Consider the following 26,595-nt stretch of genomic DNA (forward strand, 5'->3'; position numbering starts at 1 on the left):
CTTCTCTGTGCCTTCTCTCCGGGCCCTGCTTAGGCTTCCTGATGAGAAAATGATTAACCACAGTCTCTTTTTCCAAGGCTTCTACCCTGTTCTACTGGCCAAGTTAAAAATGGTCACAGTGCACGGGGCTGCAGCTGGCTGGGAGGAGGGCGAGGCAGGGCACCTGGGGCGCAGGGAGGAAGGGGCATGCTGGCAGGGAGCCTGGTGTTCCCCTGAGTGCAGAGCGCCAGAGCAGCGGGGCAGAGGGCTGGGGCTGGGCTCCGGCCTCCTCCCACTGCGGCCTCACTGTGTGAACCTCGGCAATTTCCTTGCCCTGTTGGGCTCTGCTTCCTCCTCTCTGAGTTGGGGAATTTGCACAAGACTTCAGTACTTCCAAAACTGGATATAAACTGATGATCCCCTGAACAAAAACAAATGATAAATAATTACGTGGTATCAGGTTTGGGAAACGACATCAGGATAGCTAAAGTCAAACCAATTTCTTTACTGCAGGCCTTTTCAGAGCTTTTATTCACTGAAAACTTCTTCTTCTTATTTTTGATAAATGACACACTTGCGAGTGGCACAGAATTCTGATGGTACGGAAGGAGATTGGGGGAGCTCGTGGCTCCTTCCTGCACCAGCTCTGCCCCCGCCAGCCCGGCTCTTGCAGGCATCACTGGCAGTTTCCAGCGCCCAGTGTGATGGTATCACACAAGTCAGCAGATATGGGCATAGACTTTATCATGCTAAGTGATCATGAGTTTCCCAAGGGCGGGGGGAGGAGTATGGGTGCAGCATTTCTCAAGCTCACTTGATTTTGACTACACACCCACTCCCCAGTATTTCTAGGCCCAGTGTCGGTGGAACATTCTTCAGGGAGTGTGGGATTCCTGGTCCTTGTGTTCTCTAATGAGGTTTTGCGTAGGCGGGGAGCTAGCAGAGTTCTGAGAGTTCAGACCCCTGCCCCCCAAAACGTGGCGGTGACCTCTGTCCTTTGCTGCCCACCCAAGGGAAGGTGTCAGAGCTGGCAGTTTATCTGGGGACACTGGAGCCCAAGAGGGCAAGCGTTTGCCCAGGCCAGGAGCAGGTCAGAGGGCCAGGTAGGATCAGAATCAATGTCCTCTGGCCGCCCCGCCCCGCGCGGAGGGTGGCCCACAGCTGAACAGGGCCACAGGAGTGCTTTGGACAACGGAGAGCTCTTGGTCGGGGGCGGGCGCGGTGGCGGTGCGAGGGATGGCAGCGGGATGGAGTTCTCTGAAGCCTGAGAACCCTGGCCCCACACTTAAGGGTCATTTCCTGGGAAATGGAGAAGTAGGTAGGATTGTGACCGCGCGTGGCATATGTACACGGTGGGTGCGGCGTGTAGGTTGCGTAGGACCACTGTGCTGTGAGAGCTCTGGGTGTGAGGCTGTGTGCTGGTGTGTCACCATGTGTTGGTAGGACACTGCTGGAGTGACCTGTGCCGTCGCGTCCTTGCTGCAGTCCCACCAGGTGCGAGCCTGAGCCTCTTGGGGCGGGGAGAGTCGGAGGGATGATATGGGGCTAGGGGAGTGGCGCCTTGTGATCGGGAAGGTGTATTGAGGCGTGCGGGAGGGTGTGAACCGAGCGTGTCCCGCCCCGCCCCGCGCGGAGGCCGGGCAGGTGTGGGCGGGCCGCGCCGACCCCGCGGAGCCCGGCCCGGAGAGCCGGCGGGAAACAGGAAGCTGGGGGAGGCGCAGCCGGACGGCGGGGAGGCAGGGCGTGCGGGCGGACGTGCGGGGGGCTAGCCGGCCGGACTCTCGGCCCGGCCGGGGCGGCGATGTGGGGAGGCCCGGGCAGCCCCGGCAGCGGCGGCGGTGACGGGGGCGGAGCCGGGGGCGCGGGGGACACCGCTCCCCTGCGCCGGCGGAGCCGCCGCCCGAGCGCAGAGCCCGGAGCCCGAGGCGGCTGCGTGCGGGGTGAGTTGGGGCCGCTGGGGCCGCGGACCGTGGGGCCGAGAGGGCGCGGAAGAGGGGCGCCGGCGACACCGGGTGGCCGGGCCGGTGGGCGACGCCCCGAGGTGGGATCGGTCGGCGCACGCCGCCCCGGGGCGCCCCGCTGATCTTCCGCGCCTCTGCCCCGCAGACCCCGAGGACGCGGCCATGACGGGAGGGGCCGAGGCAGGGGAGGCTGAGGAAGAGGCCGGAGCCGGTTCGGGGTCCGAGGCGGAGGAGGACGCGCTGTGGGAACGGATCGAAGGCGTCCGGCACCGGCTGACTCGCGCCCTCAACCCGGCCAAACTCACGCCGTATCTGCGCCAGTGCCGGGTCATCGACGAGCAGGACGAGGAGGAGGTGCTGAGCACCTACCGCTTCCCATGCCGCATCAACCGCACCGGTGAGCCGCGGGGGTCGGGGTCTGGGGTCGGGGTCGGGCTCGCGGGGGCGGTGCCCCGGAGCGCTGCGCACCGAGCCCTGGGGATCTAGGCCAACAAATCTGGTCCCGTGGGCCTCGGTCTCTCCGTGCGTAGAGTGGGGTGGTTGGTGTGCCCACCATCCTGCCACTGCCCAGACCACCGTTGCGACCCAGCAGGTACGTTGCGCCCCAACCGCCTCTGGATTTTGTCTGCCTCGGGGTTTCCTCCCATTTCCTGGGCCCATATGAGACCAGGAGGTTGGATGTGGTCAACAGGGCAGGCTAAGTCAGGGACCTCAGGGTCACAGCTCGAGGACTTGGCATCTTCGGTGCCCTTTGATCTCCTCAGTTCTGTCTGCCCTCGCCCCCTATAAGCCACACACGCCTTGAAGAGTCATTTTCCCTTCAAGTGCTCAAGACCTGTCTCAGCTTAAGGAGGGTGTCCTCTCTCACAGGATGTGAGTTTGAACCAGGACTGGCAAAGGGATGAGGGTCGAATGGACTTGCAGGAATTGGCCAATGGGAGAAATACTTTCCTTTGCTTTAGGGGATAGAGGAGGCTTCTGTGTGTCATCGAAGAGACAGGCAGCATTTGCGGGCCCTGCGTCTGTGTGTGGGGGTGTGGGGGAGGCGGGGTGCTGGGCACTGCTGAAGCACAGGTGCTGTGGGGGGCGGGGGGGCGGGGGAATCCTGGCTCTCCTGACTGGCAGCCAGGCTCTCCCCAGGATATGTTGAGACAGGCCTCTGCATGTGTCAGTGGCTTAAAAATGTGGGGAACGTGAGTCCTGGCACACTGTGGTGGGGACTGGCTAGGCACTGCGGGAAGCCCTCACCTTGAACCCTGGGCACCCTTCCACCACGTCCCAGGGCGCCTGATGGACATCTTGCGCTGCCGTGGCAAGAGGGGCTATGAGGCCTTCCTGGAAGCCCTGGAGTTCTACTACCCCGAGCACTTCACACTGCTCACCGGCCAAGAGCCCGCCCAGCGCTGCTCCATGATCCTTGGTGAGTGGGTCCGCAGGGGGTGCCGCGCCTTGGGCATCCGTGCAGAGGCTCCTGCCTTGCCCTGCCCCAGTCAGGGCGGCACTCCCATTATCCCCGTTGAACAGATAAGGAGGCTGAGGCAGAGAGACCCGAAGGTGTTGGCCCAAGGCCCCACAGCAGCCTGTGTGTGGGGCTGAGATTCTAAGCCAGTTAGTCTGAGTTCAGAGCCCACACACTTAATAAGGCCCCTAAAATTGTGTGCAGACACGTGTGTGTCAGGTATACATGGGTTTACAGTTTCTTATGTAAAAAAAATGCAAACACTCCAGGTGACTTGAGAATAAAAAGGAAAAATCTTTACGTCTTCCTTCAGCTCTGCTCTGCTGGTAACACTTTGGCGAGTCTCCCTAGTCTTTGCATTTACACAACACACACACACACACACACACACACCACACACACGCACACACACACACGGGATTATCCTACGTGTGTTGCTCCCTATTTCACATTCTGAGAAAACCCTTTTTCTCAGAACAACAGATTTTTGTGATTTCCCCACATCTGTAACCTTGTCTCAAGTGACTGCATTGTGTTTATTAGTGATAAGTCATTTAATTGGTTACCTGTTGATGGACGTCTAGGCTGTTTCCAGTTTTGCAGCATTACAAAGGATGCTGGGAACCTCCCGCTGCGTGTATCTTTGGGCAAATGTATATTTCAGGAGGAGAGGCTCTGAGAAGTAAATTTTCTCAAAGAATATGTGTATTTTAAATGTTAAATAAACATATATCGCACCAGTAATATATGAGTGTCAATTTTGCTGTACCCTCATGCTTCCTAGGGATATAGAACATTTTTGCCAGTCTGAAATGCCAAAAATAATGTCATTTAAGTTTGTACTTCATTGAGAGATGGAGTTCATAGCTTACTAATTGGGAATCCTTGGGCAAATAACTTGACCTTTCTTTGCCTCAGTTTTTGTGTCTTTAGCATAGGTAGAATAATAGTAGCTATCTTAAGTGTTGTCATGAAGATTGAATAAATTAATATATGTATCTATCCCAAAGAATAAAGTAAAATGTTAGTGGCTATTATTATTATTATCGCTGGTGAGGTAGAGCATATTTATTAGCCATTTTTGTTTTGGAACTTATCTACTGAGTTTTTACCCATGTTTTTATTTGGTTGTTTGCTTTTTCTTATTGATTGATAAGAGCTCTTTATGTATTGTGGCTCCGAATCCTTTGTTATATTTTTCTCCTGCCCCATTGCTTGTCTTTTAACTTCGTTTGTTCTATCTTTCATCATTCAGAATTTTTAACATTTTTATAGTGACTTACCTATCTTTTCCCTTATAAGCCTCTGATTTTGTGCCTCACTGAGGAAGACCTTCCTTACCCGCATATTATAACAATATATTCCAGGATTTTCTCCTAGTGTTTTTATGGTGTGGGCTCTTCAGCGCGGTTTGCCATCCCCATGGACTTTATTTGCCTGACTTGACTTTTCTCCCCGGCAGACGAGGAGGGGCCTGAGGGCCTGACCCAGTTCCTGATGACAGAGGTGCGCAGGCTGCGGGAGGCTCGCAAGAGCCAGCTGCAGCGGGAGCAACAGCTGCAGGCTCGGGGCCGGCTGCTGGAGGAGGAGCGGGCCAGGCTGGAGCAGAGGCTGCGGGAGCAGCAGCAGGCTCAGGAGCGCTGCCAGCGGCTGCGGGAGGACTGGGAGGTGGGCAGCCTGGAGCTGCTGCGGCTCAAGGACGAGAACTACATGATCGCCATGCGTCTGGCACAACTCAGTGAGGAGAAGAACTCTGCCATCCTGCGCAGCCGTGACCTGCAGCTGGCGGTAGGCCCTGGGAGGTGGGCAGGGTGGAGTGGGGAAGGGGTGACCTTCGCAGGAAACGACAGTAATGTGGTGGGTAGGCTGCTCCTGTCCCGGGGCCACTGCCTGCCAGCCGCTGGACCGTGGGCAAGTCCTGGCACCACCCTGTGCCTCCGTTTTCTTGTCTGTGATGCGGGGCTGTTGATGGCGCCTATTTGTTTGAGTCATGACTGCAGTTCTCACTTGGGGGAGATTTGTGCCCCCAGAGACAGTGGCCATGTCTGGAAACATTTTTGGTTGTTACAACTAGGAGTGTGCTGTTGGGTAGAGGAAGGGATGCTGCTAGGTAGCCTACAGTGAACAGGACAGTCCCCCACACGCAAGAATTGTGTAATCCAAAATGTTAGTAAATGCTGAGGTGAGAAACCTTGGGTTACAAGGACCTGTCGGTGTAAGGCATGCAGGGTGCCTGGCGCAGAGTTAGTGCTCAAAACCTGCACTGTCATTGGCCACTGTCGTTGCTGCTGTTCTTGTTAAGTGCTGCTGTGTGCCAAGCACATTCTGTGCATCACGTCATACGATCCCTTGAAGGCGCCGTGTGCCACGTTGTCATTTTGAAACCCAGACACAGGGGCTTAGCTTGTAAAGGGACTTGCTCATCATGAAGCTGGGACATGGAACCTGGACTTGAACTAGGTGTGCCTGGCACCAGGTGGAGAACCCGAGCCTTGCTTCTTGGTTTCCTGTTGGCACTTAGCATGAGGAGGAAGCTGGTATTCAATGCCCCAGGGAATCGTTCCAAGGATCTCACAGTGCTGGCAGCTTCCAGGAGGCTCTGACCGCGGGATCTGGAGCCCCTGGACCCCACGAGCCTCGGAAGTGGCTGCGGCCTTGCAGGCCATGGCAGGTGCCCAGGGAAGGCTGTTGGCGTGGGCGCACAGGTGTGCAGGAAGGAGGAGCCTGCGCCTGTGCGTGCCAGCATGTTGATGTTTGGGGAAGTGAGCCCTGCTCGGGAGTGTTGAGGCCTTGGGCTGAAGGGCCCAGGCTGCCAGGCCTGCTCGAGGGTGTAGGAGGCAGATGCATGGGCGTGAGGTGACCAGGAAGCTGTGTTTTAAGGGCCTGCTTGGTGTTTGGCATGAGGTGGGGCTGCCTGAGGCCCAAACACTGGCTGCAGGTTGAGCAAGGGGTGGCCTGGGAGAGGCTTCCCTCTCTGCCTCAGTGTCCTCGTCACCCTAGAGGCGGGAGGTCACGGATAAGGATGACATAACGGAACGGCGCCTCCTGTGCTCTAGGCACGGTCCTCTCTGCTGGCCCTGTACCAACTCCCTGAATTTTCAACAACTCTGTTGGGACAGGGATGAGGACACTATTATTGTCCCCATTTATGGATGAGGAAACTGAGGCACAGAAAAGACAGTTAGAGCACTTTCCCAGGGTCCCAAGACTGAGAATTTCTGACTTTGCTCTCTTGGCACTGCTGGGACAGGCGGGGAGAGCTGGGGTCCCCCGTCTTCATCCATGTCCCCTTTTCCTGGAACAGACACATGAGACTTGCTGTGAGGTTTTTCTTGGGAGAAAGGACTCTGCTGCTCAGAGGGGACAGCATGATGGCCGCCGGCCCAGGGTGTCGGGAGGGGCCGTGGCGGGAATGGCCCCTCTCGCCTTTGGGTTGGGTGTAATTATGAACTGGGCCCCCTGAAGTGGCGGGTGTGGGCGTGTGGCTGGGGCGTGCGCTGTGGGTGTCCAGCCTGCTGGGGTCTCCTGGGGTGGCGTATGGGGTGAAGGAGAGGCATTAGAGGTCTCTCCAGATTAGCTGTAGGTGCATGTAGTATGACCACCTAGGGGGTATGGTAATCTGCTACTAGGTGAGGATGGCTGCTTTTTCCCAGTTTTGGGGGGTAGAGGGTAAGAGGGGAAATTCACCTAATAGGTACGTTTTTCTTTAAATCTAGCCGCTGTAAAGTTGCCTAAATTTTTGGAGCTTTTTTCGCCGCAAAAATTTATGAAGGCATTGCAGGTGGAAATGAACTGAACAGCCGATAGTGTCTGTCTTGGCAACTTGGGTCCCCTCTCCCCATGGACAGGTGTGTGGTGGCTGTGGTTTAATACTATGTTTTATAAGGTGCAAATTTAATGAGCTGTTATTTCTAAGCAACATAAACTTAAGGAACCAACACTGTAATTTTGTGCTAAGTGAGGTTGTACACCGGGATTAAATGCATCCGCATTTCTTGGCATTCGGCAGAGACTCCCAGGTGCCCTGTCCCCTGAGCTCATCAGGGGAGCTCGCTGGCCAAGGCTCAGGCAGGAGGCCGTGGTGTGTGGCTGCGGTTTGCTGAAGAGGGTGTGACCACGCTTGCCCTTGTAACTAGCTGTCCTTCTCCGGTGGCTCACAAAGCATGTTTTGTGAGGGGAAAGGAATGCGAGAATCATGAATTTCTCTTTGAGTCCCTTGTGGAGGAGCAACTGACCCAGCCTCCAGACCCGTGTGCGTGCGTGTGTGTGTGTGTGTGGGGGGGGGTAATGCTGGGCTCTGAGAAGCGCAGAGCAAGTCATTTTCCAAGAGAGACCAGGGCACTCCTAGGACACCAGACATTGGCATGCCAGAGTGTAGCACCAGAGGTCATTGTAGCTTTTTCCAACAGTGACTTCATTTTGTGGCCTGCCACCTGCTGCTACTCTTGTCACTGTCTAGCCAACTCAGACCCCACATGAATTTGGAGAATAACTCTGGCCGAGTGCACTCACGATCCAGGAAACTGATCATGCATATCTGCTCTCGGCCAGGAGGCCACCCCACAGCCACCATCCGCCACCCTGGCCCACGTCTGGCTGCACAGGCTGAACAGGTGGCAGGTTGGGATTTTATTCAAAGCTGTGAACGAAGCCACTGTCCCACCCCTGGCAGCTGTATAGTCAGCCTCTGACAGTTTAAAGGTCGCTGCCCACATTCTGTCCTGATTAATTATTGCAACGACTTTGGGAGGCGGGGGGTGGAAGAGGGAGATTGAACGGGCCCATCTTACCTGTAAGGAAGCTGAGGCCTGGAGGAGGTGTGTGAGCTGCTCGGATGACAGAGGGTAAAATGGTACAACTGAACTCTGGACCCTGGGCTTGGAGTTCTTGTTGGGGATGAACTAACAACATGTTTTCTAGAGTGGGGGCTGGGAACCCTCTAGCTCTTGGCCCTGGGTGGGGTCCTCGAAACCATCCCCTTTCTCTTCTTCCCTGGGAGACGAGGAGACAGAGGCACAGAGAGGGGCTGTGACTTGCCCAAGGCCACACTGAGTTGGAGGCAGAGCCGGACCCAGACCACGGTTCCCCTTAGTCCCCCTTCTCCTCCTTCACTCCGCTGCTGGGCCCCATAGCCTGTGGCCTGTCGGAACTGCGGGACGGATGCGCAGAGGAGGAGGCTGTTGCGATGCAGAGCCCCCCGGGCGGGCGGCTTGGTCCTGCCGCCCCCTTCCTTCCTCATCGTGTTTGCCCATCGTTGTTCATAGACAAGTTCAGGAGAGCTCCCGCTCAGGCTCCCGGGGACCTGGGAGGCCCCCGTTAGTGAGGAGCAGGCCTTCCCCTCACTGGCCTTGCTCGGGTCCTGCCCCGGGCTGCGCCCCTCCCTGGGCTGACCCACGTGTCGGTACCCAGGTGGACCAGCTGAAGCTCAAGGTGAGCCAGCTGGAGGAAGAGTGCGTGCTGCTACGCAGGGCCAGGGGGCCGCTCCCCGGGGCTGAGGAGAAGGAGAAGGAGCCGGACAGCATGGACCTGGTCTCTGAGCTGCGGGCTGAGAACCAGCGGTTGACAGCATCCTTGCAGGAGCTGCAGGAGGGCCGGCAGCAGGTACGAGGGCTGGCCCCTGGCGGGGGGCGGGAGGGGGCGGCGGCCGGAGAATGGAGGGTCTGCACCTGGGATCCGAGATCTGGATGGAACCCCGGCTGGCCTCTTGTGTTAAGCCCTGAGCGCCCTGCTCTCTCTGGCCTCAGTCTGAGGTCTCCGGGTGCCCCTAAGAGGTCTCTGAGCGCCCTGACACTATGCACCTGATTTTGTGTGTGAGCTTTTTTTCTGGGGTGAGGGCCCCCAGCTTTTCTCAGGCTTGTAAAAGAGTCTATGACCCTGTAAAGGTTGAGGTCCCTGAGGTCTGGGTGGCCCCGGGCTTGCTGGGTGTCCCATGGCCGGGCAGTGGCAGTGCAGGCTGGTTGCCTGGCCACTGCTCCACACAGGAAGTGGGGGTTGGGAGCCAGGGTTCTGGTGTATTTCATAGAGTTGGGGGCACCTGGCTGGGATGTAGGTGTGGGAACCGGATCTTGAGCTCATAGTCCACCTGCCTAAACCAGGCTCGGCCCCTATCAGAGGTGCAGGAATAGGCCTTGGAAGTAGTCACACATTAGCCGCCCTGGGCGGTGGGTGGGGACTTGAGCAGGAGAAAGTGTGCCTAGTTCTTGTTTAGGAACGAGATCCTGGTTGCACTTGTCCATGCATGCCCTCATCCACTTACCTCATTTGCACCCTAGGTGCTCCCTGGAGGGTGGGCAGAGCTGGTGGGGCCCTGCTCACTCCGGCATCCGGGAAGCTGAGGTCTGGAGAGGTCAAGGCCCTTGGCCAAGGTGGCAGAGCTAGGCGGGTGGGGCTGATGGCTGAGGGCTGTGGGTCCTCTTCTCCCGACACACAAGATGGGCCCTGGGCCAGACGCTGAGGCAACCCTGACCTCTGACCCACAGGAGACAAGCCGGCCTGGGGCCCCAGGCTCGGAGCGCATCCTCTTGGACATCCTGGAGCATGACTGGCGGGAGGCGCAGGACAGCAGGCAGGAGCTGTGCCAGAAGCTGCACGCCGTGCAGGGGGAGCTGCAGTGGGCGGAGGAGCTGCGGGACAAGGTAACGCCCACCCTGCCCTGCCCCCACTTTCCTTCTCAAAGCCGCATGGGGAGGTTCCTGGAGAGGAAACGGTGGCGGGCGTCACCAGGTCACTGGAGCCCACTTTGCCTGCAGGTGCGCCAGGCACTGTGCTGGGACCTATGCATTCATTCATCCTCAAATATTTATTGAGACACATCGTGAACAAAGCAATGTCTCTGTTCCTGTGGAGAGTAAATTCTAGCAGGGGAGACAAACCGTATGCCACGCACACAGCCTGAGACAACCACTTCATGTAGCAGAGGGTGATGAGGGCCATAGAAGAGGCAGAGTAGGGAAGGGAGCAGATTGCAGTGAAAACAGGAGGCCCCAGGGGGGTGGGGGGTTGTCATTATTGTTAGTCTGATGTTACAGATTAGGCAGCTGAGGCCCAGTGAGGTGAGGTCAGGCCCAGCGGGGGGTGGGGGGGTGGGGGTGGGGGGGTCGGGGGGGGATGGGATGGGCACTTGTCGTAGGGGCTCAGGCCTCTCTCCCTGGACCTGCCGGGCACCTGCTGGTTGATGTCCCCTGGTTGCCGACCTGCTGGTCTGACCCGGGCCTATTGCATCCTTTGCTGCCCTGCTGGCCCACCTGCAGTACCTACAGGAGATGGAGGACCTGCGGCTGAAGCACCGCACGCTGCAGAAGGACTGCGACCTGTACAAGCACCGCATGGCCACCGTCCTGGCCCAGCTGGAGGAGATTGAGAAGGAGCGGGACCAGGTGAGCCCAGCCTGCTGTGTGGGAGGCCCTGGCCTGGTGGACAATGAGGAGCGGACAGGGCTAGAAGTATAGAAAAGAGACTTTCTCGGGGCACTGGTGGTTTGGGAGGGGGCAAGGAGGCTGGGGTAACACAGACACAGGACCTTGAGCACCCGAGGTATGCCAGCTTTGCCCCCTGAACACACCTGCCTCACCTGAGCCCCTGGCACAGTTAGAGAAGTCGGTCCTGGCGCTCTTTCCTGAATCCCTTTTCTCTCCATGTCAAAAACAAGACCTACATAGGGGAGGTGCTTGCAAATATTTGCTGATGAAGAAATTCTCCAGAGTTCTGGCTCGCAGGCCCTGGGCAACACTGCTGTCATGGTCTGAGGCCACAGGGTTGGCTGAGGCCCCGGGCTACCTTCTCTAGGCCCTGGGCTACCCGCTCTAGGCCCCCGGGCTTCCTGTGTGAGGCTCCCATGCAGCAGGGAGGGCAGGAAGTTTGGTCCTTGGATCAGGTGTGAATCCCACTGGAGGCATTAAAGTCTGCACATCAGAATGGGCCTCAGAACCCCCTGGCCGGCTTGGTGAAAAGACAGGTTCGAGGTCCCACCCCGGACGTTCTGATTTTGCAGTCTGGGTGGGCTCAGGGCTCTGAGTGTTGCCCTGTTGCTCCTGAATGCTGGGCCTCAGCTCTCTCTGAGGCAGCAGGTGGCAGGCCCAGGCCACGGGCCCAGCTCTCAGAGACCCTGGTCCTCATCATGGGGAAAAGTGCTTTGGATGCAGTGGGCTGGGCTGGGCTGGGCTGGAATCCCGTCTCCTCCACTAGGCCGGGAGGCAGGGAGTTTAGATGGCCCCACACAGCGGGCCTTGCAGTTTTAACTTGTTCTTGGGAGATGGTAAGAGCCTGGACGCCGCAACTAGACTGCCTGGGTTGGAATCCCAGCCGTGCTCTTGTTGCCGTGGCGTCTTATCTACAAGATGAGAATGATGAGAATTTCTAACTTGGGAGGGGGGAGTGTGCTGGTTAAATGAGCTGATAGGAAGCCCAGGGCCAGGTACACGGGAGGGGCTTTTCCTGCTGTCACCCTGCCTGTGCGGTCGGAGGCCAGGGTGGCAGAGTCAGTGTGTCGCCCTCCCCCTCCCTGTCCGCCCTCCCCAGGCCATCCAGAGCCGCGACCGCATCCAGCTGCAGTACTCGCAGAGCCTCATCGAGAAGGACCAGTACCGCAAGCAGGTGCGGGGCCTGGAGGCCGAGCGGGATGAGCTGCGGACCTCGCTCACCAGCCTGGAGGGCGCCAAGTCCCTGCTGGAGGCGCAACTGCAGCGGGCTCAGGGCGGCCCCTGCCTCAAGGTGACGGGGCAGGAGTACAGGGTCCTGGTGGGCACGCTGGGGTCCTGGCGGGAGCTGTGGGCCCGGGTGGGGAACACACGGGACCCAGTGGGAGATCTCAGCTGAGGGTGCCCTCAGCTGGGAGTGGGGCTTGTAGGACTGGGAGGGAGGCTTCAGTGGGAGTGGGATCACGTGCAGCCCGCTGGGAGCCCTCAGCTGGGCTTGAGAAGACGCAGGTTCTGGGAGGGAACATGTGGATCCTGGCCGGAGCCTCACCTGACCTGGGTCAAGAACGTGCTGGCTTTGGAGGTAGCTCGAGGCCAGGGTGCAGGGTGTGCTGGTCTGGTGGGGGACCCCGGCTAGGGTGGGTGCACCAGGGAGCAGGAGAGAGATGTGCGGGTCTCTGAGTTTTGGGGGTTGCCCCTGGGGCGCTAAGGCTAGTTTGAAGCCTGTCTTTGCATACACTTGGGGCAGCCCAGCTGCCCCAGGGCCTGCGAGCATCTTGGAGCACAAAACCCGGGCTCTAAAAGCTCCTCAGAGACCAGCTGGTCCAATCTCCTCATTGCCCAGGGCCCAGAGAGGGTCAGGGGCCTGCGCACTGAAGCCGGGCCCCCAGGCCCCTTGTAAACTAGACAGTAGTTCTTGGACTTCCGCCAGGAGCTCTGCCTTTTCCTATCTTGATTTTGTTTGGAGATAATCAGCTGGCCAGGTGTTTAATACCTGGGGGAATAGAACAAAGGAAGTGTGAACCTGTGACTTCTCACTTTTGAAAATCCTCAGTGTTTTGTTTTTGTTTTTGGTTTTGTTTTTTTGCTCTTGGGTAAAGACAAAGCCCTTCCTATCCTCCCTCTGGCCTGGTTCTTGGTCTCAGCCTTTGAATTCCTGGGTGTGTCCTCATCCCGTCTCAGGCCCTTTGCGCACACGCTTCTAGCCGCCTAGACCATCCTCCCCAGTTTTACCTCTGTAGCACCTACTTATCCTTGAGTTGTCAGTTGACACTTTCTTCAACTTGGATGCCCCAGGCTGGGCGGGCCTTTGAGTGCCTTCCCTGGTACCTTGGCAGTGCGGGGCTATTCCCTTTGCCTGCCTGCTGGCTTACGGTGTGTGTCCTTCTGTGGCTGCACACCCCCTCCCCCCGGCTGTGCGCACAGCAGGTGTTCAGCGGGGGACTGGCTGGCACTGGCCCTGGCCCTGGCCCAGCATGGCTGACCTCATGCCTCCCCCTGCCTCCCCCAGGCCTGCACCTCCTCCCATTCTCTGTGCTCCAACCTCAGCAGCACCTGGAGCCTGAGCGAGTTTCCCTCCCTGCTGGGAGGCCCAGACGCAGGCGGGGAGGCCGCTCTCACGGGGGCATCTGAGCCCCACGCCTCGGTAAGACACCCTCCCATCTGAATATGGGGGGATACTGTTAGTGTTCACATAATTACCACTGTGTGGAGTGCTCTTCAGTTTGCTGACTGGTCCATGTCACGTAGGAGGAAACTGAGGCCTGTGAAGGCCCAGAGCCACCTCTGTGCTGGGCCTGGGCGCCAGGATGCATGGGGGCCCTCACAGTGTAACCTCCTAGAGCCCACTCCTCGGATCTGGGCCTCAGGACTCACCTCTGGAACGGGCACACACGCAGAGGGGCACTGGATTGTGGGGAGGTGCAGTGGGGGTGACCCAGGCTTGTCGTGATGTCGCAGGAGGAGGCCACAGACAGCGAGAAGGAGATCAACCGGCTGTCCATCCTGCCCTTCCCGCCCAGCGCCGGCTCCATCCTCCGTCGGCAGCGAGAGGAGGACCCCGCCCTTGCTAAGAGGTCAATAGGCTGGGGAGAGAGTGGCAGGGGCCCAGCCCCTCCCAGAACCCCGGATGCCAGAGTCAACTCTAGGCAGTCCCGTCCCTTTACTGCCTTTAAATGGCTAGAGCGCTGGACCCAGGGCCTGGGAGTGACAGGTGTGACTGAGCTCAGGGGTTAAGACAAGGCTGAAGGGCAGAATGGGCTCCTGCCCATCCAAGTGCCCTGGCAGGACAGTCGCTAGAAGCTGAACCTCAGTCCCTGGACCTGGGGGAAGCCCGGATGGTTTAGGACTAGGGCACGCAGGGGGATCAGGGTCTCAGGCCACAAAGCTGGTCCCAGGTTTGGGCGTCCATGGCCAGTGGGCCCAGAAAAGCCCAGCCCTCTCCCTGGGAGGCGGGGCCGAGGGTGGGGATGATCTGCCTCCCTCCTGGTGTATGTCCCAGTCGCAGGCTTGATTGCATGAGCTGAAGCCGGTCTGCTGTGCGTGGAGCATGTGGTGGGGGGGTCATGGCCTAGTGCGGGAGGCGGGCCTGGGAGCCGTGGACGTGATGTAGAAAGTGAGGGTGAGAGGCCTGGGGAGGGTCCCGAGAGGGGGTGGCATTAAACGACGGGCCGGGCATCTAGGTGGAAGGCTAACTTCTTGCCCTGTGAGTATGGGGGAGCTGTGCCAGGGACCCCCAGCTCGGGTCTAGCCTGCGGTTGCTTGGGGGCTGCAGGAACTTCTGGAGGCAGGGGGGCAGGAGGAGGGCGTGGGGCAGTTGCCGTGAGCCTCAGCCGCCGCCCCTCCCCGCCCTCTCTCTGCCCAGGTCCTTCAGCAGTATGTCAGACATCACAGGTAAGGGGCCCCGGGGCCCCGTGGGGCGGGCTCACGGCGGGGAGGGGGGGCGTTTTTCAGCTCGCCTGAGGCCTCCGCTGCCCGCTCTGCCCTTGGCCTGTGTCCCCCTCCTCGAGGTGCTGCTGTGCCCCGGCCAGGGGCGGGGGGCTCTGTTCAGGAGGCCTCGGGGCAGGGCGCGGGGGCATGAGGGTGGCTGTACCCTGAGCTCAGTCCTGGCCCTGGCCGTGCAGTGCGGGGCTTCTCCTTAGTTCCGGTTCACCCTCCCCCTCTTCCAGGAAACGGACGGTCACCCTGGCAGGCCCTGGCCCAGCACTGAGCCCAGAGGGCGCAGTGTGTTCTTGGGACCTCACACCCGCCAAGGCCACAGGCCCCTGGGCCCTGGGTCACCCCTGGGCCCTGCTTCGTCCCTGGGCCCGCCCCCACTTCTCAGTCCAGCACCCCGAACCGCGCTCCTTTTCCCCAGGCAGTGTAACGCTCAAGCCCTGGTCCCCTGGCCTCTCTTCGTCCTCATCCTCTGACAGCGTGTGGCCTTTGGGAAAGCCGGACGGTCTCCCGGCCAAAGGCTGCGGCCTGGATTTCTTCAACAGGTACCGAAGCTGCCTGGGGCGGGCGGAGGGGGGCACTGGGTACGCGGGGGGCGAGGTGGGAGGGAGCAGCAGCTGAAGCTTTGCTTTATGCGACTGTCGGAACAGTAAGGTTTTTAGGCACAGGCCAATGTTGGGTTCAAACCCTGTCACTGCCGTGTATCGTCTGTGTGACTGGTCACTTCATCTTTCTGAGCCTCAGTGTCCTCATCGGCTAAAGGGGACACTGATCTGTCTCTTCTGCATGTGGATTTTTGAGGCCTGGGACTCATGTCAGTAAAGCACCTCGCTTTGCCAGGCGCGTAGTAGGTGCTTAGTAAGTGGTAGTTGTTGCTTGCACTGACACCGGCACTCTGCCTGCCCCCCCAGCTTGGAGCTCCCACAAGACTGCCCCGCCCAGCAAAGCGTCATGATTACGTGAGTGGGGTGGGGCTGCCTCTGGAGACAGCAGCTGGGCTGGACACACACCCGAGATGGGAGTCTTGAACCCCATTAGCTCCGCGCGCCACAGGCAGTGGGCGCTATGTATTGGTCAATGGGCAGCCTCCCTCCCCAGGCTTCCGAGCAGACAGAAGTGGGGCGGGGGGTAGGGGGGGTGAAGGCTGGGCTGAGAATGTGACCTTTGAACTCAGCCATGGAGAGAGAGCAGGTAGGGAGGGCAGCTGGGTGACTGGATGAGGCAGAGAGCAGAGTCTGGGCATGGGCTTAGCGTTTGGCCTTGACCGGAGCAGGCGGGGGAAGGCGGGAAGGCCAGCACAGCAGGCTTTGTGAGTCAGGCAGAAAGAGTACGGACTTTGGCCGGTGCACTCGGGGAAGCCTGTGAGCGTTTGGCTATTGCTGACTGCGGGCCAGCTGCTGGCTGCCTCAGAACATTCTCCCTGTTCTGGGAGGCAGGCATTACTGTGATTATCCTTGTTTCACAAAGGAAGAATCTGAGGCTCAGAGAGGTGAAGTGGCCTGCCTGAGGTTACACAGCTGGGACGCGCCCTGGCCTGAGTCCACCGTGACCTGATCAGACTCGAGCTTTGGAAAGGGCGTAGGAAGCACTGATGTCAGAGCTGGAAAGTGGGGATGCTAGAGACAGGGGACGGGTCATCAGGAAACCGGGGCCGAGCAGGACCGGGGCCTCCCGCCGCCTGGAAGCAGCTTGGCCAGGCCAGAGTGCAGGGCCCTGCCCCACCTCCCCCCGGCACTGCGCCCAGCGTGACATTGTTTCTCCGTGTGCAGGACGTGCTTTGGGGGGAAGGGGTGGAAGCACCTCCCTTCCTGCCTGACTCGGCCCTTCCTCCTTCCAGCTCAGGCCTGCAGAAGGGGTCTTGGCTGTTGTCCAGGGGGCTGTGGGATGTGGCAGAGGGAGCAGGAGCCCTGTGATCGTGGGGCCACCTCTGCTGCCCATGCTGTCCCTGGGGAGGAGGGAGATGGGGGGAGAACACAGATTTGGGTGGAGGCAGGGGTGGCGGACGGAGGGAGAAAGAGACTGATGGACCAGCAGAGGGAGGTGAGGTGCCAGTGCCTTGGTCCTGGGGCCACGTGACAGCACGGTGGGGAGGAGGGACTCTGCTCCTCAGCTGAAATCCCGGCTCTGTCCCTTGCTACTGTGGAATCTCGGGCACGTCACTTGATTTCCCAGTGCCTCAGTTTCCTGCTCTGTAAAATGGGGTCACAGTAGTGCCTGTCCCCTGGGGTCATTGTGGGGGCCTTCTTGCCGCAGTGCTTAGAACTGTGCCCGGCTCAGAGTAGTGGGCCAGCGAGCTCTTAGCTAACGTTGTCCTTGTTGCTTAATCATCCTGAGTGGCCTGAAGGCTGGCATTTCAGCCTTGTTATTCAGATAAGGAAAAGGAGGCTCAGAGTGTCAGGAATTTGTCCTGAGGCCAGTTAGTGGTGCAGTCGGGACTCTATCGTGCTTTCCTCCCCCTAAGTCACTTTTTAAAATTTCTCATAGAGAGGAAGTGAGAGACTGAGAGACAACTGTCAATTGGTTGCTTCCCATATGCGCCCTGACTGGGGATCAAGCCCACAACCTAGGCATGTGCCCTGATCAGGGATCGAACCTGCAACTTTTTGGTGTGTGAGATGACACTCCAGCCATCCGAGCCACCTGGCCAGGGCCCACTTAAGTCACTTTTAACCTCACACTCGTGTTCAGCACTCACTGCATACTGGGTACTTTCAGCCCTTGTCTCCTCTGCTGGGCTCACGGGGCCTTCGGGCAGGGCAGCAGAGGTGAGCAGTGGGCTGCTGGGGCAGGTGGAAGGACGGACGGCCAGGTGGGCAGGTGGGGAGACAGCGAGGCGCTGAGTAGGGACGGGAAGGTGCTGCGCGCCCTTGTTCTCACAGACTCAGGACCCCTGGCAGCTTCCATCCCGGCCCGGGGGTTTGACTAGCTTGTTGCCTGACTCTGCCACCCACCAGCTATGCAGCCCTTGTTACGTTATAACTTCCCTGTGCCTCAGTTTCCCTATTCTCTAACATGCGGGAATGACAGATGTCTCCCATAGGGTTGCTGGGAGGATCAAATGAGGTTGTGTGTGTGGCTTGTTCAAGCCTCTGCTTCACAGGTCTCTGGCTAGGAGCAAAGCAGTCGTGTGCACTGCCTAGGGGTCTTCCCACAGTGCTCTGGAGTGAGGTCGGGGCACTCTTCCAGGCCACTCGGGCCACCACGGCTCCGACCTGGCAGAGTGGACTGGCCTTTTTGCCCCTGTGGCCTGGCCTCCTGGTCCAGTGCTGGGGGAGGGAGCTGGGAGCCCTTGCCTGGTGGACAGGTCACCTCATCCTTTGCACCGCCCACAGGCTGGGTGGTGGGTCTGCAGGATTGTGTTGCTGGAGGCCCAGGAGTCCCAGGAAGTCTCTGTCCCCTGCCTCCTCTTTGTCTGCTGAGACCTGGGACTGAGAGGGACTTGTTTGGGACCCTGCCCTCAGCAAGCCCCCAGGTGCTGAGAGTCGGTAGCCAGGGGCTGTGGAGGCTCAGAGAAGTCACTGAAGTTATGGGGTCCCTCAGGGAGGTGGGAAAGGGGGATCCTGAAGAGGGGGGACACCTGAGCTGTGTCTTCAGGAAGCAGCAGGAGTCGACAATGAGCCTGAAACGGGGTGGGAGGGTTGCGTTGCCCTGACGCTGGGACGGCAGGGAGGGGAGGAGCAGGCTGTGGCAGGGGCGGGGACGTGGGGGGGGGGCGCCTAGGTGCAGGTAGCTGGTGGGCCCTGGCCTGGCGAAGCTGCCCTGGCGAACTGACTGTGGGTTAAAAAAGGTGGGAAAGGTGCCCCCCCCCCGCCCCAGGGCAGTTTGTCCTGAATCAGTGACCTGAGAACAGTGACTGTCTAATTTCCCCTGGGGACTCAATTCTCACCAGGCACTGTCCTCCAACGCCCCCTGTTTTAACTCCCTGCCTGGTACAATGGAACAGGTAGACGCAGAGGGGGCCGGAGGTTAAGTAGCCGGGCCACCTGGCCCCGGGGTTCCTGGTGGCACCCTGCACGCAGCGATTCTGAAACTCTTCTGTCTGCCGCCCGCGGTGAGAAAAACCCCCGTACCCAGGCCTGCAACATGGGCGCGAGCCAGTAGTTAGGTTTACTTAAAGGGACACAGGCTTGTATTTTCTGTTCCATTCCATGAAAAACCAGAATTTCACTTCTGACTTAGGAACAAGCCTGCCGTTTTAGGCCCCTCCGCCCGCACCATCTTTACATTCGTCTGCCCTCACACGTGAAGTGGGAGGCAGGCGCCGTCCCTGCCCTTGCTTTATGGATGTGGTGGCTGGGAGCCAAGCAGCCAGCTCGCTCGCACAGTTGATGCTGGAGTTTGAAACTGGACTGTGTTGCTCCAGCCATAAGGCCAGTAGGCAGCATAGCCGGGCCCTGCCGGGGGCCTCCCAGCTCCGCACAGGCCTTTCCACGCCACCTCCACGCAGCCAGGGCAGTCCCAGGGCTGAAGGAACCTGTGAAGGCAGCTTTGATGTCTCCAGCACCCACATGTAGCCCCATGCCCCACCCCCACCACTGCCCCCGGGGCCTGGCTCTCTGTTTTGACTGAGGGCGCAGGAGCCAAGATGGGCTCCCCAGGGCCAAAATTCCCACTCTGTTTGGTGCTGCTTGGGTTAAGGTCCTTGGAGCGTTGCTCACCCCAGGGCTGCAGCCCGGGGCAGTGTGGCTGTGCGCTGCCCTTGAGATTGGGTGGGGAGGTGGGCAGATGCCCGGGCTGTGCCTGGGCCACCTCTTCAGCTGGGGCACACCCACTGACCCTGGCCTCTCCCTTTTCCAGTACCGGGCCCAAGGGGTCTCTAAGCCTGGCCATAAGGCCTCACTAACTCTCCTCCAGGGACAGGCAGAGCTTCGCCATGGTGGGGACCTTGGTGACTCTTTATCTAACTGTCAGTATCTCCCCCTGTCCATGAGAGGAAGGCCAGATGCTGCGTCGTGTAGGCTTGCCTGCCTGTTCTTGCCTGTTCTGGGAGCTGTTTCCCATAATGTGTAATTAGTTAATGAGGGCACGGGGCTTTGCGTGGTGTCTGACACGTGGGAAGCACCCAGTAAGTGTCGGCTGCTATTACTATTATCATCATGAAATTCTTCCACAACCCGCTCGCTATTCTGTCCACACCTTTGCTCACGCCCGCCCTCCGGCCTGGAACACTGTCTCCTGTTACTGAAGTGCTTCTATTCTTGACCATGGTGGAGCGTAGCTGCTGCTTCCTCCAGGAAGCTGTACCCCACTGTGCTGCTGCCGCCGGCTGGGACCATCTCTGATCTGTGTTGTGACCTTCCTTCCTAGACTATGAGCACAGCAAGCTTTTATTAGTCATCTACTATGTGCCAGACACTGGGTTTGGTGCTGGGGATCCAGAGCGGAACATGGCAGCCGCTGGTTCTGAGGGTGTTCTTTCTGATGGAGGAAACAAAAGGCAACATGCAGGAGCAGATGCGATGCTTCTGTAGGAAGCTCCACCTCCCTGTTTGCAGGGGTCTGGCGGAGACAGGTTGCTTTTGACCTGAGCCCTGAAGGATGAGCAGAGTTTGCCTGGCCGAGACGAGGGGAAAGTGCGTTCCAGGCAGTGGTGCCGCAGGTGCAATGGACTGGGGCTGGGAGTCATGGCATACCTGGGGAGTCGCTATCACTTTCCAAGAATGTTGAACTGAATCAAAAAGCTGACTGAACTCTAATTCCCATCCCCCTTTTCTCTCCTCAGGTCTCTGGCCATCCAAGTGTCTGGCCGGAGCCCCCCTGGGGGACCTGAACCCCAGGACAGAGGCCCAGATGGCCTGTCGTTTCTTGTGGACAGCTGGCCTGGGGCCGTGGTGCGGAGGGTGCTCTCTGGGCCAGGGTCTGCCAGGGCGGAACCAAGAGAGGTGAGGCCCCGCCTTCTACTCTGGGCTGAGGGTGGAGTTTGTGCTTTAGCCAGGGCTAGATGCCTTCTGATTGGTGGATCTAGGTCACTGGGAGGAATTGCTGGGGATTGGCCGGAGACGAGGCAGGCTCACTGATTAACTGCTGGTTGCCCCGCCCCAGCCAGAATTAATGAAATCTGATTGGGCAGAGCCTGGGAGGTGTGGCAGAATGACAGCATCGTGACAGATCCCTGCTTTTAAGTATGGGAAGCACCTGGATAAACCTGCTGGGTGGAGAGCCCTGTTGAAGGGAGCAGATGCCTGCTGAGGTGGACATCTGAACTGTGAGACATGGTCAGCCCCACTCAGTCTTCCTCAGAGCCAGGGCTGTCCTGCCTGTGGAAGCTGACTTTTCCCCCTCCCCGCGGGGGTTTTCTCCCAGCCGAGGGCAGAGGCTGCTGGTCTGGAGGGGGCCAGTCTGGAAGGTGAGGCCCAGCAGAGAACCTTGCTGTGGAACCAGGTGTCCACACTCCCCCTCCCGACGGACTCTAAGGGTAAGTCTGGCCTGGGGGGAGGGGCGGGGAACTCACCAGTCCAGGAAAGTGAGAGCTAAGGCTAAGGGCCCAGGAGAGGGTTCATCCAGTCTGTGGGGGTGGGACAACTGAGGCCCGAGAGGGGCACGCTCTGTCTCCTGACTCTTGGCAGTGCCTTTTGTTCCTGTGTCACCACCTCATGCTGGTTGTCTGTTCTAGTCCCCTCCTCTGTCCTCAGTAGGCAGCTGATAGTGGAAGGAGCACTGGCCAGGAGTCAGACGCTTGGGTTCGAGTCCTAGTTCTGTCCCCAGCGGGCTCAGTGGCCTTGGGCAAGTCCTGCTCTCTCTGGGCCTCGGACTCTCACTTTAAAAAGAGGAAGGTGGGACCCTGGCCGCTTGGGCTTTGGGAGGGCCACCTCTGATCCCTGACCTCATTCTCTTCTTGTCCTCCCTGCTGCCCCTGCCCTGCCTGTGCCCAGCTTGCCAGTCCTTCCACGAGGCCCTAGATGCTTGGCTGAAGGGGCCGGGCGCCGAGTCCTTCTACATTCGAGCCAACTTCACATTGCCTGAACGGGCAGACCCCCATTCCCTGTGCGTGAAAGCCCAAGAGATCCTGCGGCTGGTGGACCCGGCATATAAGCGGCAGCAGGAGTGGTTCTGCACACGGGTTGACCCCCTCACACTGCGGGACCTGGACCGGGGCACCGTGCCCAATTATCAGAGGTGACCCAGAGTCCGGAGCCTGGGGACAGGGTCCCCCTGGGAGCTGGGACCACGATGGGGCCTCTTTCTCCCTCTGCAGTCCCTCAGTGCCCTTGAGGACAGGATGAGGGAGCTAGAGAACAGGAGGCACGGGGCTCCCTTTCTCCTTACAAACCTGTGATGCGACTCCTCCCTGCCTGCCCCCAGAGCCCAGCAGCTTCTGGACGTTCAGGAGAAGTGCTTGCCTGCCAGCCGGCATCGAGGGTCCCGCAGTAATGTAAGCAGGACTGCCAGCTGGGTGAGGGTCTGGGGAGAGGGGCTGCCAAGGGGGCGTCCAGAAGGGCGAGCCCAGGCTTTATTCTCTGGAAACCCTGGGGGAGGAGAGGAGGGAGGCCCTCCCTTGTCCCCTCACCTGGACTTGGTTGATCATCTATGTGCCAGCAAATAGAAGAGCAGGGCTCAGGTCCGGGGTAGTTGCGAAATTGAATGAGACAGGGAGTGCCTGGTGCCCAGGAGCATGCCTGGCACGTGGTAAGCACTTGACAAAATGACAGTCATACCCTCTTTTCCAATCTCTGGATAAGGAGTGGGCTGGGCAACCCTCCTGGGCAGAATGAGGCTGCGCAATAGAAAGAGGGGCTGGGAGCGCAGGCTCCGGAGCAGGGCTGCCTGGATTTGCATCCCAGCTCTGCCGCTGAGTCAGCTGTGCATCCTTGGACTACCGCCTGACCCTCCCTGGAGGCTCTGTGTCCTCATCTGAAAAATGGGGGGCGACACTGCCTGCCCGGCCCCTTGGCATAGAAGGCCTCAGTGGTTCATGCGTGTCCGGGGCCTAGTTAGTGTTTGTCACATTGTAGGCTTCAGTACCTGTCAGCTGTCGGTATAATTAATGCTGTTGTTAATGGTCTCACTACCCTTCCTCCCCTAGGCCATATGGCTAATTCATTGGAAGAGATCCTAAAGCGTGTCTCTTCTGTGACACTAGGCTCCTCTGGTCTCTGGGCCTCAGTGAGCCCAGCTGTAAAATGCGCGTGGGTAGACCTAAGCCTCCTCCAGCTCCAGGTGGTTGACTGGCTCGCTTCCCTGGGCCCTTAGGAATAGTTGTCCCCACTGGCCTGGGGAGCTGCATTGGGCAGGGGGCAGGGGGTGGGGACAGGAGGAGGCCCAGTAGGAAGGGGCTCTTCCATGGCGCCTGAGCAGCGGTGGCACGGGGCCCCCTCTGCCTGGGGTCCCATTTACCCTCCCCTATCCCCGAGGGTGGGGTGGAGTGGAGCTCACAGGCACCCCTCGTTCCCTCTGCCCGCCCCAGCTGAAGAAGCGAGCCCTGGACCAGCTGCGGCTGGTGAAGCCCAAGCATGCTGGGAACCCTGCAGGGGATCCTGCGGAGCAGCTGCTGCTGGAGTCCTGCGCAGGTGGGTGCGCAGGCGGGACAGGGCACCCCGGGCTGCCCACGGAGCTCAGGGGCGCACCTCTGGGTGTCCTTCGGCCTGGAAGGGTCTGTGATAGGGCCCCAGTGGGGCGAGGCCCATGCCAGAGGACTGAGAAACCAGGCCCCCTGGGAGGGAGATGGGCTTCCAGGGTTACAGGAGCAGGCCTGTGGGGGAGGCGTGCGTGTCCAGGTGTGTTTGTGAGTCTGTGTGAGTGGGGTGCGCCTGAGCTCAGGCTGTGTGTCCAGCAGAGCACGTGCAGCTGTGCCATGGTCCCAGAAAGGGTTCCTGGAGGCTGTAGGGGGAGGCTTTGGCCCAGATCAGGGAGAAGGGGCTGGGAGAGCCCAGAGGAGGGGCGGCAATTCCGAGGGGGCAGGGAGGAGAGGATGGAGAGGGGAGATGTGTTGGAAGGGAGACTGAATGAACTGGGGCCGCCAAGGATGAAGAGCAGCTTGTGCAGAGGCACCGTGGCGTGGCCGAGCGTGCTGTGTCTGGAGGACCAGAGTACAGCAAGTGGTTATCGAGTGCCGGGTCTGTCATGCTTTGTTCTGGGTCCAGGGGGCTCAGTGGTCCTCCTCCCCTCTGGAGCTTACCGCCTGTTGGGGACGGGGGGAGGCAGATGTCTGCTGGCCACACAATCCCACTCGTGGACATAACTGCAGAGTGTGATACTCGTAATGGAGAACTGGGTGCTGGGGTGGGGCTGTGGTCTCCCAGGGCCCAGAAGGCCCTGTGATTGGAGGCAGGAGTGGAGTCTGTGATGGGGCGTGAGGCTCGCTGCTCCCAGGCTCTGGCAGGGCTGGGATGCCCACGTGGAAGATGTGGCCTTTTCCTTGAGAGTCTTGGGAAGTCACTGGCCCACTGAAAGCAGGGGAGTTACAAGATCTGCCTTTAGTTTTAAAACCTCTCTCTGGCTGCAGTGTGGACAATGGCCTGTAGGGGGCAAGAGAGAGGCAGAGGTCAGGGAGGAGCCGCCTGGAACAGGCTCCGGGCGGGGAGCTCTGCTGTGTGAGTGAGTGAGTGAATGGATGTAGGGGGAACAGCAGCAGGAGTTAAAGGGAAAAAAATGGGGGGACTTGAGAGAGATGACGGGCTTTCAGGTACTGAGGGGGCTGCTGCCTTAGGAAAGAGGAGCGGGGGCACTGCCTGCACCTCATCTCTCCTGCACCCCTCCCCTGTCACAGAGCCAGAGTGGAGCCTCAGACCCTACAGCCTGGTGCGGCCGCTACTGGTGCCCTCCCTGCGGCCCGTGGTGCTCTTGCCCGAGTGCCTGGCGCCCCGGCTCATCCGAAACCTGCTAGACCTGCCCAACTCCCGGCTGGCCTTCCAGGTGTGCCCAGCAGGTGAGCCTTTGTGCCCGGGAAGGGGGAGGCAGGGTGGCAGCCTGGGACCTGGGACCTGGGACGGCCAGGCCCCCGGCCCTTTGACCTGGCTCCTCCCTGCTCTGCAGAAAGTCTCTCTGGGGAGGAGCAGGGCCCATCCTCCGCACCCGGAGCCCCCAAGGCCCGGCCTCCCACCCCGGGGCTGGGTAACAGGATCCGTACCATCCAGGAATCTGTTGGGAAGGTAGGTGCCGCGTGGGGGCCGCCCTCCTAGGCCTGGGAACCAGCCTGAGTTCAGGCTTGTGCTGCTCTGGGCGAGTCCCCTCCCTTCTGGGGGCCTTTCCTTCCCTGCGGATGGGTTGGGCCAGGGTAGTTGGCTTCATGTGGGTCTCCCTTGAGGTGTTTGGCTGATACATCTCACCTATTTGTCTCCTTGTCCTCAGACTCTCCACTGCCCCGGGAGCTGGCAGGGACTGTGGCGGTGGGGGTGGGGCTACTGCCACCCTACAGATGGGGAGGCTCAGGTCCAGAGGGGAAAGTGACTTATTTTCCCAGGTCTCCCGCCTTCCCTTTGGGTTCTTCCCTCACTGCCAGGTCTCTCTGGATGGGGAGGAAGGACCCTGTAAGGGGCTGTGCTTGCTGGGGGGCCTAGGGGGGGTCGGTGTAGGGATAGGGGGTGCGGTGGGGGCGGGGACCCAGGGAGGTGAGTGTCTCTGGGCTGGGAGTAAAATGAACCTTGACCCCTGAGAAGAAGCACTGCCTGCTGGAGCTGGGCACGCGGGGCGTGCGGGAGCTGGTCCAGAACGAGATCTACCCCATCGTCATCCATGTGGAGGTGACCGAGAAGAATGTCCGGGAAGTCAGGTGAGGCGGGACCCCAGAACCACTTCCTATCTATGGACGTCTGTCTCTTCTCCACCTTTCTTTGCCATCTGTCTCTTTTTGTCTTCCTCCACGTTCGTCCTTTCTCTCTAAGTCTCCATCTTTGTGTCTGTCTGTCTGCCTCTGTCCCCTACTCTACCCACTGCCCACTCTCTTCTCTTGGCAGGAGTCTGCTGGGCCGGCCGGGCTGGCGGGACTCAGAGCTGCTCCGGCAGTGCCGCAGCTCCGAGCAGGTGCTCTGGGGGCTGCCCTGCTCCTGGGTGCAGGTGCCTGCCCACGAGTGGGGCCACGCGGAGGAGCTGGCCAAGGTGGTGCGCGGCCGGATCCTGCAGGAGCAGGCCCGCCTTGTGTGGGTGGAGTGTGGTAGCAGCAGAGGCTGCAGCAGCAGCAGCAGCGAGGCCTGAGGGGCCCCTTCTGATGCCTGCGGCTTCCTCGCGCACTTTGGAAGCCACCAGCGGGGACCCTGGCGTCTGTGGTGGAGCTGGGACCTCCCTGTCCTGAGCCTTCTCAGGCCCTTAGGCTCGGCCCTGGACTCTGACTGACTGATCCTGCCGGAGCCCTCGGGTGGGACTTCTACCTGCCTGCCCCCTACTTGCTGCTCTGGGCCTTCCTGTGGGCCCCTGTGTCTCCGTGTCCCCGCTCGTGGGTCGGTGTCCCTCCATCACTGCCTACCCCGGAGTGTCAGAGTTCTCACTCCATGTACAGTTTTATACACCCAGTTCTCACGGGGCGGGTCTGCCGGCTCTCAGCCTGTCCTGCTCACAGGAGCCCGGAGCCCGCCCTTTGTGACTGCCACCCGTCCAGCTCACATTTCTTGTATTTATGTCCACACGTAGGCATCATAGCTGCCCTGGTCCACTGTCACCTGTGCCCCTGTGTCTTGTAGTCACACACGTGTCCGTGGTTCTCCTGTGTAAATGCCATGCCCCCACCCCCATGATACGTGGGCACTAACATGCGTGTGTTCCCAGTGAGCACACCGAGGGCCATGTTCTCACAACGCCCACTCCCTGCCCCGCCCCTTCTCGAGGGACAGGAGGGGAGGGGCCTGGCTGCTCCGTCACCAGAATGTACGGCTCGCAGATTTTTAACGGGCCTTTTTCACTCAGAAGCTGCACATTA

The 26,595-nt window shown here is 59.7% G+C and overlaps 1 protein-coding gene across 1 annotated transcript; it reads left to right on the forward strand.

The window, feature by feature from the left end:
• The first annotated feature begins 1,852 nt into the window (after positions 1–1,852).
• CARD10 (caspase recruitment domain family member 10) lies at positions 1,853–26,595 on the forward strand. The gene is made up of 21 exons (XM_054574511.1): positions 1,853–1,919; positions 2,086–2,337; positions 3,223–3,360; positions 4,862–5,187; positions 8,809–9,000; positions 9,879–10,034; positions 10,650–10,775; positions 11,917–12,108; positions 13,324–13,458; positions 13,773–13,888; positions 14,677–14,705; positions 15,169–15,292; positions 20,470–20,629; positions 21,051–21,162; positions 21,620–21,863; positions 22,050–22,119; positions 23,152–23,254; positions 24,454–24,612; positions 24,720–24,835; positions 25,343–25,455; positions 25,640–26,595. The coding sequence occupies exons 2-21, from the start codon at positions 2,103–2,105 to the stop codon at positions 25,875–25,877; spliced, it is 3,084 nt and encodes a 1,027-aa protein (XP_054430486.1). The 5' UTR covers positions 1,853–1,919; positions 2,086–2,102; the 3' UTR covers positions 25,878–26,595.

Source organism: Pteronotus mesoamericanus, unplaced genomic scaffold (assembly GCF_021234165.1).
Source record: "Pteronotus mesoamericanus isolate MK-2021 breed Mesoamerican mustached bat unplaced genomic scaffold, CSHL_Meso_final contig_263, whole genome shotgun sequence".
NCBI classification, from domain to species: domain Eukaryota; kingdom Metazoa; phylum Chordata; class Mammalia; order Chiroptera; family Mormoopidae; genus Pteronotus; species Pteronotus mesoamericanus.

Excerpts from the sequence above, each read along its gene's own strand:
- CARD10 (XM_054574511.1), top strand. The coding sequence starts at position 2,103 with ATGACGGGAGGGGCCGAGGCAGGGGAGGCTGAGGAAGAGGCCGGAGCC. Across the intron at positions 10,776-11,916 it reads TTGAGAAGGAGCGGGACCAG|GCCATCCAGAGCCGCGACCG; the intron begins GTGAGCCCAGCC and ends CGCCCTCCCCAG. Across the intron at positions 13,459-13,772 it reads CATCTGAGCCCCACGCCTCG|GAGGAGGCCACAGACAGCGA; the intron begins GTAAGACACCCT and ends GTGATGTCGCAG.